This window comes from Marmota monax, unplaced genomic scaffold, assembly GCF_021218885.2.
Source record: "Marmota monax isolate L192 unplaced genomic scaffold, Marmota_monax_Labrador192_F-V1.1 WCK01_AAM20220418_F8-fsc00280, whole genome shotgun sequence".
In the NCBI taxonomy this organism is placed as follows: Eukaryota; Metazoa; Chordata; class Mammalia; order Rodentia; family Sciuridae; genus Marmota; species Marmota monax.
This window is the reverse complement of record NW_026692080.1, coordinates 1363935-1381278: the sequence shown is the minus strand read 5'-3', so window position 1 is coordinate 1381278 and position 17344 is coordinate 1363935. Positions and strand designations below refer to the sequence as shown.

General features: G+C 35.7%; 1 protein-coding gene and 1 pseudogene across 1 annotated transcript; both read left to right on the top strand.

Moving 5' to 3' along the window:
- The first annotated feature begins 3012 nt into the window (after window positions 1-3012).
- On the top strand, window positions 3013-3945 carry LOC124103374 (olfactory receptor 2B6-like). The gene has a single exon (XM_046459956.1). It carries the CDS (start codon window positions 3013-3015, stop codon window positions 3943-3945), a length of 933 nt encoding a protein of 310 aa, XP_046315912.1.
- A 3405-nt stretch (window positions 3946-7350) lies between these two features.
- Window positions 7351-8504, top strand: LOC124103368 (actin-related protein 2/3 complex subunit 1A-like; annotated as a pseudogene).
- Window positions 8505-17344: the final 8840 nt, after the last annotated feature.

Below are 17344 nucleotides of genomic sequence, written 5' to 3'. Positions count from 1 at the left end.
ACACTGAATAAAGATATAGAAGAAGCTGCTAGAAGATAGAAAGACCTCTCATGTTCATAAAGAGGCAGAACTAATATTGTTTATAGAGCCATATTGCCAAAAGTGATCTACAGATTCAATGCAATATCTATCAATAATATTCTTCACAGAATTAAAATCCTAAATTTCATATGAAAAAACAAAAGACCCAGAATAGCCAAAGAAATCATGATCAAAAAGAGTAAAGCTGGAGACATTGTAATAGCTGATTTCAAATTTTACTACAGAGCCTTAACATCAAAAAAGTATCTATTTGTGATAAAGGTGCCAAAAACATACATTGGAGAAAAAATAACCTCTTTAACACATTGTGCTGAGAAAAAAAATAGATATTCATATATAGAAGAATGAAATTTGATCCCTGTCTCTTACTTTCTACCACTCAACACAAAATGGATCAAAGATCTATGTATAAAAATCAGAAACTTTGAAACTATTAGAAGAAAACATAGGGGAAACACTTTAACATAAAGGCTCAGGCAATGTCTTCCTAAATAGGACTCCTATAGCTCAGGATATAAAAACAAGACTCAATAAACAAGACAGCATCAACTTCAAAAGTTTCAGCAAAGCAAAGGAAACAATAGTGTGACCAGACAGCCTACAGAAAGAGAGAAAATCTTTCCAACTACTCTTCTGTCAGAGCATTAATATCCAGAATATATAAAGAACTCAACAAAATTAACATCAAAACAGCAAATAGCCTGATCAATATATGAGCAAATTAACAGAATAGACATTTCTCAAAAGAAGATAGACAAATAGCCAACAATTATATGAAAAATTCTTCAACATCTTTAGCAACTCATTGCAAAACAAAATTATACTGAGACTCCATCTCGCTCCTATCAGAATGGCAATCATCAAAAATGCAAATAACATTAAATGCTGATGAGGATGTGGGAGCAAAGGAACATTTATACACTGTTGATGAGAACATAAATTAGTATAGCCATTATAATAAAAATCAGTATGGAGTTTCCTCAAAAAGCTAAAAATAGAACTTCCCTATAATCCCACTATACCACTCCTTGGTATCTATCTGAAAGAATTCAAGCCAGCATACTTTGGAGATACATGCATACCAGTGTTTATTGCAACACAATTTGCAATAGCCAAGTTATAGAACAAAACTAGGAGTCCATCAGTGGATGAATGGATACAGAAAATGTGGTCTTTTATTCAGTCACAAAGAAGAATGAAATTATGTCATTTTTAGAAAAAAATGAATGGAACTGGGAAGTATCATGTTAAGCAAAATAAGCCATAGTCAGAAAGACAAGTACCACATTTTCTGTCATATTGAAAGCTACTGGGGAAACATAAATAAAATAATATAAAATAAAAATACATCATGAAAGTAGAATGAAAAACAATACAGTGAATGAACAGGATCAATCGTAAGGAGGAGGTTAAGATTAAGGGGTGGAAGGTACTAGGGAATAAAATTGATCAAATTATGTTATATGCATGTACCACAATGTCATAATGAAACTCACTGGTCTATACAATTATTATGCACCAGTGAAAAAGAAAAAAAATGAGAAAACACTAGTGTTAGAGTCTGTAAACAAGTCAGGATGGCTCCTGGCATTTTGCCAGAGAAATAAAACCAGCGAGCCATTAAGTGTGGAGATTCCTCATTGGTTGACTGATGTATCTAGTTTATGCTAATTAGATAAGCTGTGTGGAATGTACTGCTCCTGTCCTGCAATAAATGGCTCCTACTCCTGCTGTATCAATCTACACAAGTTGTTCGTCACCCCCCGGTTATTTTGCTGCAGCCAGACTGCGGCACACTAGCAGAAAAACAAAAAAAGTATTTAATTTTTTTCCCTCAAATCAAAACAGCTAAGATTGAACCAGGCAAGGTGGTGCATGCCTGTAATCCCAGCAGCTCAGAGGCTAAGGCAGAAGGATCACAAGTTCAAAGCCAGCCTCAGCAAAAGTGAGGCTCTAAGCAACTCAGTAAGATCCTGTCTCTAAATAAAATACAAAATAGGGCTGGGGATATGGCTCAGTGGCCCGGTGCCCCTGAGTTCAATTCCCACTACTCCAACCCCCCCAAAAAATGTACATATATATAAGATTGTTTAACATCAAAGTCTTCTTACTTCCCGGAGAGATTATATAATTATTATGCTGATTAATTGAGGTTGCACAAGTCCAGCCTTTTGGGTTTTTTTCCCTTTTTGCTGATTCTTTTTATTTAAGTGTAATATTGGTATTCATTTTGACATAATTATAAAGGCATAGAATATAATTTGCTCTTGTCCCTAGTATTTCTTATTCCCCTCCCCTCCTCCCTCCCCTTGCTCCCTTTACTCTAGTGATCTATCTGCTATTTACTTTTAGTTTTCTTCTCTTTTTTCTGTCTTGTGGATATACATGATTGTGAGATTCACTGTGGTATAATCAGTTGTGTACACAGGTGGACAAGTCTACCCTGATGGTTCTTATAGCTCCAGATTTTCTCCTCCTTCTTCTATTATGGATAGCTTAATACTTTCTTTTTAATATTTCAGTAATGAGTTGCAGCAGTACTCCTGAAAATGAATCATGTGATTCCTCAGCACCATGTCACATCTACTAACACAACACTTCATTTTGATAGCTTCTTCAGTTGATTTCTATGCAAGATAAAATTTGAAAACCTTTATGTTGGAGTTTCCAAATCACAGTAACTTCTTTTTCTAATTTATCCTCATCAAAACCCAAGAAGATAGTATTTTTTCAGTTCTCAGAAAGTTCAGTTTCAGAAGGACTAGTTTACTTGTTAAAGGTAACTGTCTTTAACTTAGTTTCATGAAAAAAAATGGGTTCACCTTTTGCCTGAACATTTATATTATTTCTCCCACAACTTATTGCACAAATATCTTCCATGATTGAATGTCTAATATATAATTATAGTTTGCCATTTTTTGTAACTCTGACTTTTTGCTACCCTACTATATGTGAAATGAACTAAAGAGGATGGCACTGATTAACAAAAGTCACCCTGAAGAGTTCATTCTACTAGGCTTTGCAGACCGTCATTGGCTACAGTTTCCTCTATTTGTTATTCTTCTCATAACATACCCGATGGCCATGATGGGAAATTTAACCATTATTCTGGTATCCAAGTTAGACCCCCATCTACACAGTCCCATGTATTTCTTCCTCACCAACCTCTCCTTCTTAGACATGTGTTACACCACAAGCATTGTGCCTCAGATGCTGTTTAACTTGGGAACTTCTAAGAAGACCATCAGCTATTTGGGGTGTATAGTTCAGCTTTATTTCTTCAGCATGATGGGGGGCACAGAATGTCTGCTCTTGGCTCTCATGTCTTTTGATCGCTATGTGGCCATCTGCAGACCTCTACACTACACTCTCATCATGAATCAGCACATCCTATTAGTATCCATTGTGTGGCTGACTGGAATGATCTATGCAATCTCTGAAGCTTCTGTTACAGTAAAGTTGCCACTGTGTGACATCAATAAACTGGATCACTTGTTGTGTGAGATTCCAGTTCTGATAAAGGCTGCCTGTGGGGAAAAGGAGGCTAATGAGCTCACACTCTCTGTGGTATGCATTTTAATAGGGGCTGTTCCTCTGTGTTTAATTCTTGCCTCCTATGCTAGTATTGGGCATGCCATATTTAAAATCAAATCTTCTGAAGGAAGGAAAAAGGCCTTTGGGACATGTTCCTCTCATCTAATTGTAGTTTTCTTATTTTATGGCCCAGGCATTAGCATGTACCTTCAGCCTCCCTCTTCTACCTCAAGAGACCAGCCTAAGTTCATGGCTCTATTCTATGGAGTAGTGACCCCTACACTCAATCCCTTCATCTATACCCTAAGGAATAAAGATGTGAAAGGGGCATTAGGCAAACTGATGAGCCGCATTTTCAGTTCCAAGTAATATTTATTAGGCATGAAATAAAATTATTTAAAAGTTATAGTTGATATGGATGTCTTTAATAACCCATTCTGATATCATAATCCAATATCTTCTTGTAAAACATGTACTATTTTACATGTTCTTCTTGGAAATTATGTACTATTTTTCAAATTCTTCATAAATATTTTAAACAAGAATGATACTCAGCTAATATGCTCCTGTATAGGCAATCTATTTGTGGTAATATATTAAAAATAATAATATTTTGGTCCATACATAGTGAAATAGTAACTTTGTTTAGTAGTAGCAAGATAAATCATAAGATTTAAGGATTATCTCATAGTAATCCTCACAGCATTAGCATGGAAACCATTCCTTTTCTATGGACTTCTTATCAGTTCACCTAAGAAATATTTCATCATTCTGAGATTGGTACATGTCTGTTTGCCTTGTGTGTGAAACACAGTATGCTTTCAAACAATCATGAGTCTCAAAAATTTATCAACCTTGGGCTAGGGATATAGCTTAGTTGATAGAGTGCTTGCCTTGCATACACAAAGCCCTAGGTTCAAATCCTAGCACTACAAAAAAAAAAAAAAATTGTCAATCTCAATTCATATTGATGCTATTGTTTCTGTGGATCTAAAGGAGTTTTTCTGCTTTAAAGATCCTGATCCTGGAGACTATTTGACTGAGGCTGGGTTGAATCAAACAAAACAAATCTGGGGTTATCTGAGCTAATGTCATCATGACTATTAGGAAAAGCTCTTGAAATATATTGCTAAGCTTAGCAGTCCATTCATTATTACATCTGAAACATATACAAATGAGTTTCTTGGTGTGTTTATGATTTTTTAATTGCCATTGAAGTTCATGTATTCTCTTCCATGACAGAATTTTTGATTCAAGGTAATTTGAATACATTTTCCTAGGCCAGAATCAGACATATTTAGCTCATAATAATCTATTTTCTTATATCCTTTAAGTAAAAATCATTACTTTAGGTCAACACTTTCTTAAAAATGCATTATAATTTTTACTTAGTGAATAAGTGCACAGTGTTTTGTATGTTGAATTAAATATATATATATATATATATATATATATATATATATATACATATTTAATATGAATATGCATAGAATAAAGATGTTTCTTAATATTCTTTTTAAATATCATAAGCACTCATCACTTTAGTAAAAGAGAGAACACAAAAGTGCTAATGAAAACTACAACCTAGCAATATTTCTATGCATAAATTTGAACATCCAGGAATGTCTTTTTTAGATGCAAAGAATCAAAAAGAAAAATATTTTTTTATTTCTGGAATGAAAAGTCACTTGACCACTTCACCAACCAATATACTTTAAATATTTAAGTTTGGGGTTCAAATGATGTTCAAAATTTGTATCACAAAAGAGTAAAAGTGCAAAAATGTAGCTATAGTACTCACATTCTGCTTTTGATGTTGTTTTCATTGTTTAATGCATTTTTTTCAGAATTCATTTGTTGTTTTAATTTCCAGTGTGAGTCTATTCAGAGAGAAATACATGAGAGGTGATTAGGTCTTGAGGGCCCCTCCCTCCTGAAGGGGATGAAGGCTTTTATGAAAGAAGCTTGCCACAGAGTTTGGCCTCTATTATTATTATTATTATTATTATTATTATTTTATTTTGTTAGGTTGTAGATGTGATAACTCCACTTATAGTTGATGAGTTCTGCACCCTTACATGTTGAAATTTGAACATTAGAGAAGCAGGTCGAGGCAAACATATATAGCAGGGTTTATTTAAAAAGGGGTAATATAGACTTCTCTTAGGACGGAGAAGGGGACCATAGCTGGTATCCTGGTATCCCAAGAAGTGAGGTGTTCTGCCCTTTTTATGTCCTAGGCTTCCTTTGTTCTCCTGCTCTCTTCCCCTTATCTTTCTCCTTCCTGCATAGGCGACTAGGCCTAGGAATGCTCAGTGGAGAGGACAAAAGGTGGGAAACAGGTGGGCTGAAGGGGGAAGAGCAGGATGGAGCAGCCCAGGATACATTAATTAACAAATTTATAGCTCCCTATAGGGAGAGGCAATTACCTTACCAACAGGTTGGAGCAGGGGCAGGTGAAGGAAGGACTCTAAAGGAATTAACATTTCAATCCCTCAGGGAATAGTCTCTAACTTCCCTGACTCACTCAAAATTGGCCCCCTTGATCAGACCTGAATTGATTTACCTATCTATACTGACTACCTGTCTAATTCTGGCTTCAGATGACACAATACCTTTATTTAAGTTTTTGTTTATTTTAATGTGGTGCTGGGGAGCAAACCAAGTGCCCCAAGCATATTAGACAAGTGCTTTACTGCTGAGCCCCAGCCCTAGCCCCAGAGTTTGGCCTTTTTGCCCTTCTGCCTTTCCTCAGCACACAGTGACACCAAAGGATTCCAAAACAAGGTGTCAACTTGGAAGCTAAAACTGAGTCTTTACTGGATAATAAACTTACTGGTGACTTTATTTTAACAACTGTCTCGTCCACAGCCCATTTGTGCCAAAAAAGTGGGGTAGGTTGCAAATAGGCCACATAAAGTGTGCAGAGACTGAATGGCAGACATATTATTTATAGGAGAAGGCATACAAGAAATCAGAGACTTTGATGTTAAATGAAATTTTAAAAGAGTTTTATTAATTAAAGTTTGATATTCATCTTATGCATATAGTGTAATTCAGTAGTTGTACTTTTGGGAAAATAATTCATAAAAATTTGGTCAAAGGCCTAACTAGAGAAATGGTAATTGTTGTCTGATGACATTCTTAAATTATCCTCAGTCCTGAGTGAATGTGATTACTATCTCCTTGACATGTGGAAGCTACTCATTACCAATGTGTAAATGTCATTCCTATTGTAAGAAATCAGAACCTCCTAAAAGTTATATATTAAAATCTTAGAATAAATAATACTGACAGAAGTGGAACCAACAGAAATGAGTTATTTGGACTTGATGCCTTCATGTCTCCAGGGTTTATACATTCCTTTCATTCCAACATGAAATATACCTTAGTTAACTTCGGTTTTTGAGCAGAAAGGAATATATTTTATCTAAAGGTGAAAGTGTGCTCCTCCCTTGATATAAATCATGAACACTCTTTGAGATTGCTTTTCTAAGGGAGATGATCAAATATTTTTCTCCTTGTCCCAAGCAATTAAGACTTTTCTAAAGAACAAAGGGAAAGCAGAAAATCATACTAACAATTAAAAATGTAAACATTGGAAAATAAAAATTAATAAAAAATTTAAGATACAGACAACCATTTAAGTAATTCATACAGGCAAAGTGAAAATGTTTTAGAACTGCAGTTTCCCCTCCGCCCACGCCCACCAGAGCCTGTTCCTGTCGACTGATCAGAGTCTGCGAATTCTCCACTCTGAGCCCCTCCGGACCACCCCGACCCCAGCTTTCTATCCTCTGAACACACTAAGAATAATGTCCCTGCATCAGTTTTTACTAGAGCCAATCACCTGTCATGCTTGGAACAGGGATCATACCCAGATTGCCCTGAGCCCTAGTAATCATGAAGTGCACATCTATAAGAAGAACCGGGAGCCAGTGGATGAAAGCTCATGAACTCAAGGAATACAATGGACACATCACAGGTATTGTCTAGGTACTCCCAAGAGTGACCACATCGTCATTTGTGGGGCAGACTGCAATGCCTATGTCTGGAGTCAGAAAGATGGTGTCTGGAAGCCGACCCTGGTGATCCTGAGGATCAATCCCGCAGCCACTTTTGTGAAATGGTCCCCTCAAGAGAACAAATTTGCTGTGGGAAGTGGAGCACGACTCATTTCTGTTTGCTACTTCCAGTCTGAAAATGACTGGTGGGTAAGCAAACACATTAAAAAGCTGATCTGCTCCACGATCCTCAACTTGGATTGGCATCCCAACAACTTTTGCTGGCAGCAGGATCGTGCGACTTCAGATGCAGAGTATTTTCTGCCTGCATTAAAGAAGTGGATGAAAAGCCAGCCAGTGCGCCCTGGAGCAGCAAGATGCCTTTTGGTCAGTTGATGTCAGAGTTTGGTGGCAGTGGCACTGGCGGCTGGGTCCATGGGGTCAACTTCTCTGCCAGTGGGAGCTATCTGGCCTGGGTCAGCCAGACAGCACCATGTCTGTTGCTGATGCCTCAAAAAATATCCAGGTCTCAACTCTGAAAATGGAGTTCCTGCCACTCCTGAGTGTATCATTTGTCTCGAAGAATAGCGTTGTGCCTGCTGACCATGACTGCTGCCTGATGCTGTTTAAATACAATGACCACGGCTGTTTGACCTTTGTCTCCAAGCTGGACATTCTAAAGCAGAGCATCCAATGCAACATGTCTGCCATGGAACGCTTCTGCAACATGGACAAGAGGGCCACCACCGAGGACTGCAATACGGCCTTGGAAACGCTGCACCAGAATAGCATCACTCAAGTGTCTATTTATGAGGTGGACAAACAAGATTGTCGCAAATTTTGCACTACTGGCATCATGGAACCATGACAATTTGGGATTTCAAGACCTTATAATCTTTGATCCAGGGCCTCCAGATAATGTGAAGCTGTGTGAGCCTCCCGCGTCCAGCAGGAGAAACATGGCTGCCTGCCCCTCTGCCCCCAGCGTGACGGTGAGGAGAGCAGCCCCGGGAAACCCTGTAAACACATATTGCGCAAACATTGTGTGTTTTTGTTTAAATATAATTGGTGAAAATGTTGGTTTTTTTTAAAGGCAACAGTGGTTTGTTTTGTTTTGTTTTTTGCTACTTCATTCCATTCTTGACCAAAGTTTCTGTTCAAGTAGTTCATTATGGAAAATTGTCACATTAACTTAAAGGAAAGAGTGAAGGAGATATGTAAAATGTCTGCTAGAAAATTAAATAAAAATCCCAAATGTGAAAAAAAAACAAAACTGCAGTTTCCCACACTAGGGAGATCTTCGGAGCTGCATACAATAAAACTGTAAGCTATTAACATATTCAAGAAAGATGATTAAGATAAATGTACACCAAAATTCTGATTTAAAAAATGCCCTTATGATTTATGTAAATCCAAAATCTTTCAAAACTGTTACACTCAGGATGACAATGTCTTGGAAGATTCCCAGAGAAAACTCATGATGGTTGACCAGAGAAGTATTAGATATGGTGCAGTAAGGAAATGTATGCTTAATTTTATTGGAAGAAAAGATACCATATAGAAACACAACTACTGTGCTAATCAAATCTGAGATATACATGCATCATTTTTGCCGCAGCCAGGCTGGCTGCAGCAAAATAACGGGGGGTGGGGGGGGGGGGTGGTGACGCATAACTTGTGTAAGTTGATACAGCAGGAGTGGGAGCCATTTATTGCAGGACAGGAGCAGTATTTATACATTCCACACAGCTTATCTAATTAGCATAAACTAGATACATCAGTCAACTAATAAGGAATCTCCACACTTAATGGCTTGCTTTTGTTACTTCTCAAACCACTCCCTCTGGCATTTTGCCAGGCACCATCCAGACTTGTTTAAGAACTCTAACATTCCCCTGGCAAAATGCCAGGTGTTATTTTGATTTGTTTACAGACTCTAACACATTTTCACATAATCAAAATAGCATGATTTTTGAGGAATAGTCAAATTTTAATCCAATAGAAATACATATATAACACACATAAACACAAAATCAATTTCATTGGTAGAGAGTATTCAAATAGCTGTTGAAGAATTTGCTCCACAAACTAAAGAATAAACTTCTCTGCTTTCATTTAGATAAATATTGTACAATTTTTAAAAAAATTTTTTTGAAAAACTCTTCAAGGTAAGTAAACCACCATTGGCAGTAATAAAGTAGTGCCACAATGACTCTTAAGTGTGCATAGTTTGTTAGAACTAGAATTGAAAGCCTTTCTTTTATCATTCTTTGGGGTTTTGTTACTTCTATCTTTTAAAATTTAAATATCATTTCATGTTTCAATTTTGGTAAAGTTTACAAAACATAACATTTATATTTGGGAGATATACACCTCAGTGTACTATAAATAGAATCTCATTGTGCAACCATCACTACCATCCCTCTCCAGAAATCTTTTTTTTTTTTTTAGTGAGAGAGAGAGAGAGAGAATTTTTTAATATTTATTTTTTAGTTTTCGGTGAACACAACATCTTTATTTTACTTTTATGTGGTGCTGAGGATAGAGCCCCGCACATGCCAGGAGAGTGAGCTACCGCTTGAGCCACATCCCCAGCCCCTCCAGAAATCTTTTGATGTTCACACACTGACAGTCTATACCATTAAAAAATAAATTCACATTATTTCCACCTCCAACCCCAGGCAACTACTGTTCTACTCTATTCCTACAAATTTGTCTACCCTAAGTAACTCATGTAAGTAGAATCACACAGTACTTGATTTAGCACAATGTTTTCAGGATTCATCCAGAACATAGCATGTGTCAGAATTTCCAACCTTTTCCTCATATATAAATTTCATTTTCATTGAGATAATTGTTATTTATTTACTTTGAGTTGAATGATAAAATATTATTAAAAACATGATATTTGAGGTACATCCTCATTTTTGGAATGGTCAATTCAAGGAAATGCATACAATTACAAAAAAATGATTTTCCCAACATACAAAAAGCTATTTGAAAAGATAATGAAAATTTTAGATCATGCATCAAAAATAATGAATGATTCAATATTTCAAACTGAAGATTACATGTAATATTAAAAATGGTACCCAAGAAATTCAGGCTGGAGACATGGAAGGGATTATGACTCAGTTTTCCTTTTGGTCTTGTAGTTCACAGGACCAGCTGTGGAAAGTCCAGAAGCTGGTCAGGCAGGCACAATTGTACTTGGGGTTTGATCCATGGATGTCCACATTCATGGATGGTGAAGTATGTGAGAATTGTGGAGGATAAGTTATCATACCTTGTGAATGAAGTTCTCTAGAGGCTGTGAGATCCAGATTCCCAGCAGAGATTGGACTCTGCTTGGCCCTAGTTCTGAATTTCTGATCAGAGCTAAACACCAGCTGTGAATCACTGGAATTCCCATTTAGAACTTTGCATCAGTCCTGCCCTAGGAGAGCATCAATCTGTTCTGGAGACACAACCTTCCAATGGTCAGTACTTCCTATTATGTCCTACATTATAATGGTGAGACTGGAAACTGAGAGTTTTTACACAGAGCTTCAGTTCCAGGCTACTTCATCAGGCAGATTGGTAAGCAACACAAAGAGGACTAGTTTAACAATCCTCAACAATAAGTAGTACACAGCCCAAGAAAAAAAATGCAAAGAAGGACATTAGTGCATAGACAGTGAACAACCATCCTGGTCAATGCATCAACCACCTTGGAGAAGTTACTCCCTTCAATGAATAACCCAATCAATTAATGGGGAAAAAAAATGCAAAGAGATATTTCTCAAACAAACAAATACAAATGGCTACCAAATATATATTTTGAAAATGTTTAATATCCTTAGCAATCAGGGAAATGCAAATCAAAAGTACATAATAATTCATTTCACTACAGTTAGAATGGCATTCATCAAGAATGCAAAAGACAGTGTTGTAAGAATATGGGGGTAAAGGTATATTTATACACTGTTGATTAGACTGCAAATTAGACTGAAAAACCTTTTCAGAAAGCAATATGCAGATTCTTAAAAAGACTAGGAAAGGTTCCACCATATTACCTGTTACATCACTTGTTGATGTTTAGCCAAAAGATTTAAAATTAGTATACTGTAGTAATACATGGATGTTATTGTTTATAGAAGTACAATTCACACTAGTCAAGTTATGGAATCTCCTAGGTATTCTTCAAAAGAGCAATAGATAACAAAAGTGGTATTTGTACACAACAGAGTTTTACTGAGTCATAAAGAAGAATGAAATTAAATCATTCATGCATAAATGAATGGTATAGAGGAAAATCATGGTAAATAAAATAAGTTACACTCTAAAAAACAAAGGTATAATATATTCTTTCATATGAAAAAGTTAGAAAGAGAAAATAAAGGAATATTTTAAGGGAGGAGAAATTTATGAAAATAGAATGAAGACCAATCAAGGGCATAGGGAAGAGGAGGTTTTGGGGAAGTTCTGACAAGTGAAATCTTATTACGCTATGTCTATGTATGAATATATCACAATGAACTGGATACACACACACACACACACACACTGCACTAAATAAAATAACAATAACTATAATAAAAGAGAGAGCAATAGAGTATGAAAAGCAGAACAGGAAAGGGAGGAGAGGAAGAATAGGAAGGTATTGGGAAATGATATTGATCAAATTATATTATGTGCATGTACAAATATGGCTTAATTTTGGTACATAATAAACATAGCATATAATAAGTTTGGTACTACTATGTACAATTTCAGTGAGTCAATAAAAATGTAGATTCTGACAGGGAGGTAGAGCAAGATGATAGATGAGGATTTCCCAATAAATATTCTTCCATAGAAATATAAAGATGAAAATTATTCACAAGAACTAAGGAACCAGGGCTGGGGATGTGGCTCAAGTGGTAGTGCACTTGCCTGGCATGTGTGCGGCCCAGGTTTGATCCTCAGCACCACATACAAAGATGTTGTGTCTGCCAAAAACTAAAAAATAAATATTAAGAAATTCTCTCCTCTCTCTCTCTCTCTCTCTCTCTCTCTCTCTCTCTAAAAAAAAAAAAAACAGAACTAAGGAACCAGGTGAGAGATCAGGTTTTGGTTATTATGTAATTATAATGAGACAAATTTAAGATTATAGGAAAGATAATTTTATATTATCCAAGTCGCCACTATCTATTCCAAGGTTAGGACAGTGCAGACATTTACCATGTACTTGAAGGGAGGAGGGGAAAGCAAGCATAGATTTTATTTGAAACCCAACACTGGGCCATCAAGTAAAATCCTAGACAAGGTACACATCTACAGAGCCTGATCACAGGCCAGGACCCACATACTAAAACTTCAGTCTTGCCCCAGTGCCAGGTGGGAAACAGCCCTTTGGAAAGAGATTTATTCTTCTGAAAAAAAGTCACAGATGGAAGAATATAGGACATTTTAGGCTCCAGCAAAACCAAAATATAGGCATGCCTCAGTGGTTGTGGGCTTCAGACACACCCTAGTGCAATGACAGCCTCGGGGGTCATGTACTTTAGGTACATCTAAATTGCACAAACATTGAGGGCCATAAGATTCCAATCCAGCATGGTGTCTGCCATCGAAGACCAGGAGTTATAATGGCAGTAGACAGCAAATGATCAAGGATCGCTTCAGAAATTCTACACAAAATCTACAGTATACATCTATTAAATTCTCCAAAGATATAGAGTGATTGGATCAACTTAAAAAAATACCAAAATACATGTTGCCTCCAAAATATGTAAGACACAAAATACTGAAAGTGAAGTAATGAAAAAAAAATATTTCATGCAAATAAAAACAAAAAGGAGTAGAAATAACTATACCTATATAAGACCAAATAGTCTTTAACTCAAAAACAGTAAAACGAAATGAGAAACACTACTATATCATGATAAAGAGATATACAGGATATAACACTTGTAAATACATATTAACTGAATGTCAGAGAGCCTCTTTTTATAACTAAAATATTGAGATCTAGAAAGAGGGATAACTTGCAATGCAATAATAATAGGTGATTTCAAAAATCCACTTTTTAGCCATAACATATCACCCATAGAGGAAAATAAACCACAAAAAAACTTTAAACTTAGAATATGCTGTAGAGCAAATGAATCTGATAAATATGCATAATATTCCACCTGACATGTACAGATTCTCAACTGCCTATTGAACATTCTGCAGAACAGAACTAGGTTTGGCCACAAAACAGCACTTAAATTTTTGAGATGAGTGAAATCAAGTATCTTTTCTGACAATAACAGGACAATATGAGAAAATAATAACAGAAGAAAATTTAGAAAATTCACAAATATGTAGAAATTAATTGTACCAGATATTCTTGAGTGGCCAATAGCTAAATAAAGAACATAAAATGGAAACTTATAATTTTTCAAAATTAAAATGGAATACAATATTTACATTTTAATACTGAAATGAATAGAATAAAGAGATGTTTAATATGATTTTTCATTATCATAATCATGAGTCTTCTTAATGAATGAGAAGACACCAAAGTCATATTAACAAAGAATCACAACCAGGAAAAATATCTGTACAAAAATTGGAACAGCCAGGAAGATCTTCTTTATCTGTGAAAACTATGAGAAATAAATAATCTGCATTTCGAAAAGCAATTTGATTACTTCAACAGTTAATATGAGTATCATTTGATATGGGAAATACATGAAAGGTGATTGATTGGCCTTGAAGATTCTCAGAGACTTGACAGAGAGTTTTGCCCCTTTCCATCTTTTCTTTTCTGTGAGAACACAGTAATTCTACCCTCAAAAGTTTAGAGCAACAATGTGCAGAGTTGGAAGCTGAAACTAAGTCCTTATAGACATCAAACCTACTGGTGCCTATCTCATGGATAGTCTGCTTACAGGACTGTGAGAAACAAGCTGGTATTTTTATAAAATAGACAGGTATCATTTATAAATTACATAGTCTGGAGTATTTTATTACTGTAGCAGAAACAGACAAGGAAGCTAACAAAACTTAAATATTATCATAGAACTAGGTATGTTGTGTGACAGCAAATTAAGTGTGTAGTCATTTGTTTACTGTTCAACGTGCTGTGCATTGTATATACTACAAGGAGGAGCAAAAAGATCTTTTGGAATTTTCTGGCAGGTCTTCTGGTATGATCAAGATCTAAACAAATCACTGGAAGAAAAATTAAATCCTATCATGAAGAAGAATCAATTGTAACTCAGACACACTCATTAAAAATGTCGATAGCTAATGCTCACCAATTCTCAAAAGTCTTGAACATTGGTAGATTTAATTGGGAAAAATTTATTAACTTTTGAATTGCCAGATTTGTGGCTGTTGCAAGCTCATTGTCAGAAGAAGTACACAAATTACTTAGGGAAAATTTTTAAAATCCTTTGATATCAAATAACATTATTAAACATTTTTATTAGCTAAGGTGTCATTTGTCTACCTTAGACTATATACTGAGAGATATAGTGTTTTTAGATTGGGGAAAATAACACAAAGATTTCTGTCAAAATCATAGTTAGAGAGACTGGTAAGATTTTTTTTTCTGACTCCTGTCTTTAGTTATCTTGTGTGCTGGGTGAATGTGATTACCACATTCTAAGTCTCTAAAAGATTACTCCTTATGGAAGTATGGATGTCATTCACACTCTAAAAAATCAGAAGCTCCTAAAATTACATTTTTAAAAATCTCATAATAAAGAATACTGAGAATTGGTGGGGAAACACCACAGAGGTGTTTATTTGGGTGAGGACTTTCACATCTATAGCAAGTCTGTATTCTATATATTCCAACATGAAAAATGAATTAGTTAATTTTATCAAAGCTCTGTCTTTAAAAAGTCATATTTTTATCTGAATGTGAAAGTGTGCTCTACACCTGATAAAAAGCATGGACATTCCTGAAATTGCTTTTTCAAGAAAGATGACAAAATTCTTTTCTCATTGTTCCAAACAAGCAATACAGTCCTGAGAAACAAAAGGAAAACAAGAAATCATGCCCAGAATTAAACATTTAAGCTTTGAGACATTTTTCACAAAACTAGAAAAAAGCAGTCCTAAAATTCATTTTGAATAATAAGACACCCAGAACAGCCAAAGCTATTCTTAGCAAGAACAGTGATGCTGGAATCATCACAATACCTGACCTCAAATTATATTACAGACATATAGTAACAAAAGTAGCATGGAATTTGCATCAAAATAAACACAAAGATCACTGAAATAAAATAAAAGATACAGGGAAAAATCAGTGCACTTACAGTCATCTGATACTTGACAAAGTTACCAAAAATATGTGTTGATAATAGTGGCAGGAAAAGGAGTGTGCAAATGTAGAAAATGAAACAATATCCCTTCACAAAAGTCAAAATAAAGTGTTTTGTAGACTCGGGAATTCAATTAGGAACTTTGGAACTTCTAGAAGAAAATAAATGATTAAAATTCCATCATATTGGCATTCTCACCAAATTCCTCAACAAGACCCCTAAAGCTCAAGAAATAAAATGCCATCAAATTAAAAAGATTCTACACAGCAAATGAAATGATTGAATGTGAGAAAAGATAAAGAAGACTGGAACAAAATCTTGGCCAGCTACTCCTCTGAAAAAGGATTAACATCCATAATATATAAAGAACTCAAATAGCTTAACACCAGACAGACACAAATAATGCAAGCAGACAGGATGGAGAAGGAGAGGAGTGAAATGAAGTGGTGAAGAATAAGTGCAGAAGTGAAGTGTTCACTCCTCCCTGCTGGGAGCTTATTAACTCAAAGAACACATATCTCCCATTACCATAACTATATTCTAATTAGTATTTCTTTAACCCAAGTGCTATCTAACTGAGATAAGGTCCAGGTTAATACAAACACAATTCCTTCTCTCCAAGGACATTGCTAAGGAAACCCGATAGTGCCTGCCTAGTTGTCTTATTACCTCAGAAGGAGGATGTTGGGTATTCCAATCATGGGAATTAGGGTTTCAGTTGCCCCCCTGGGCTTTTGCTCATGGGGGAATGTTTCCCTGTCTATTTCCATGGTCAGAATACCTACTCAGAACATATAAGCAGAAGGCATAGTGGAGGAGAGCTTCTCAGTTCACCGTAGTAGAGACCTTGAGTGTTAAGGAGCCAAGAAAAATATAATACCCAAGAACATACCCCCAGTGACCTACTTCCTCCTCTCATAATCAACCTGCCTATAGTTGACACCCATTAATCCATTCAAATGATTAATTCATCAAATGGATTAAGCTGCTGATTAGTTTAAACCTTCATAATCTGATCATTTCACCTTTAACCATTCCTGAATTTTCTCACACATAAATTTTCAGGGAATACCTCATATCTAATCCATATCAATTCCAATCATTTGAACCCAACCAGAAGTAAGATATCAAGTAGCCATATTGATTCAGCCTCCTAAGGCACAACAGAGTACAAACTGTACAAAATATATGAGAGGCTATTACCTTTGCACTGGGCACCTGCTTAGTTCCAATACACCAGATCAAACCAAAATGTAGTCACTCATGATACCTACCACCCAATCAGAATACAACATTGAGTAAGCAGACCTATCCCCAAACAGAAAAGATTTTCCTGAAAGAGGGCATTCCAATCTACCTGACACAGCATGATAGCCATGTTTTCTTCTTTTTAACAGGCACCAAATATTAACCAGAAGCAAGGAGACATTTACCAACCAATGTTTCTTTTTTTTTAATTTTTTAATCTTTTTATAATTT

Bases quoted from the DNA above. Each gene is read 5' to 3' on its own strand.
- LOC124103374 (XM_046459956.1), top strand. From the start codon at position 3,013: ATGGCACTGATTAACAAAAGTCACCCTGAAGAGTTCATTCTACTAGGC.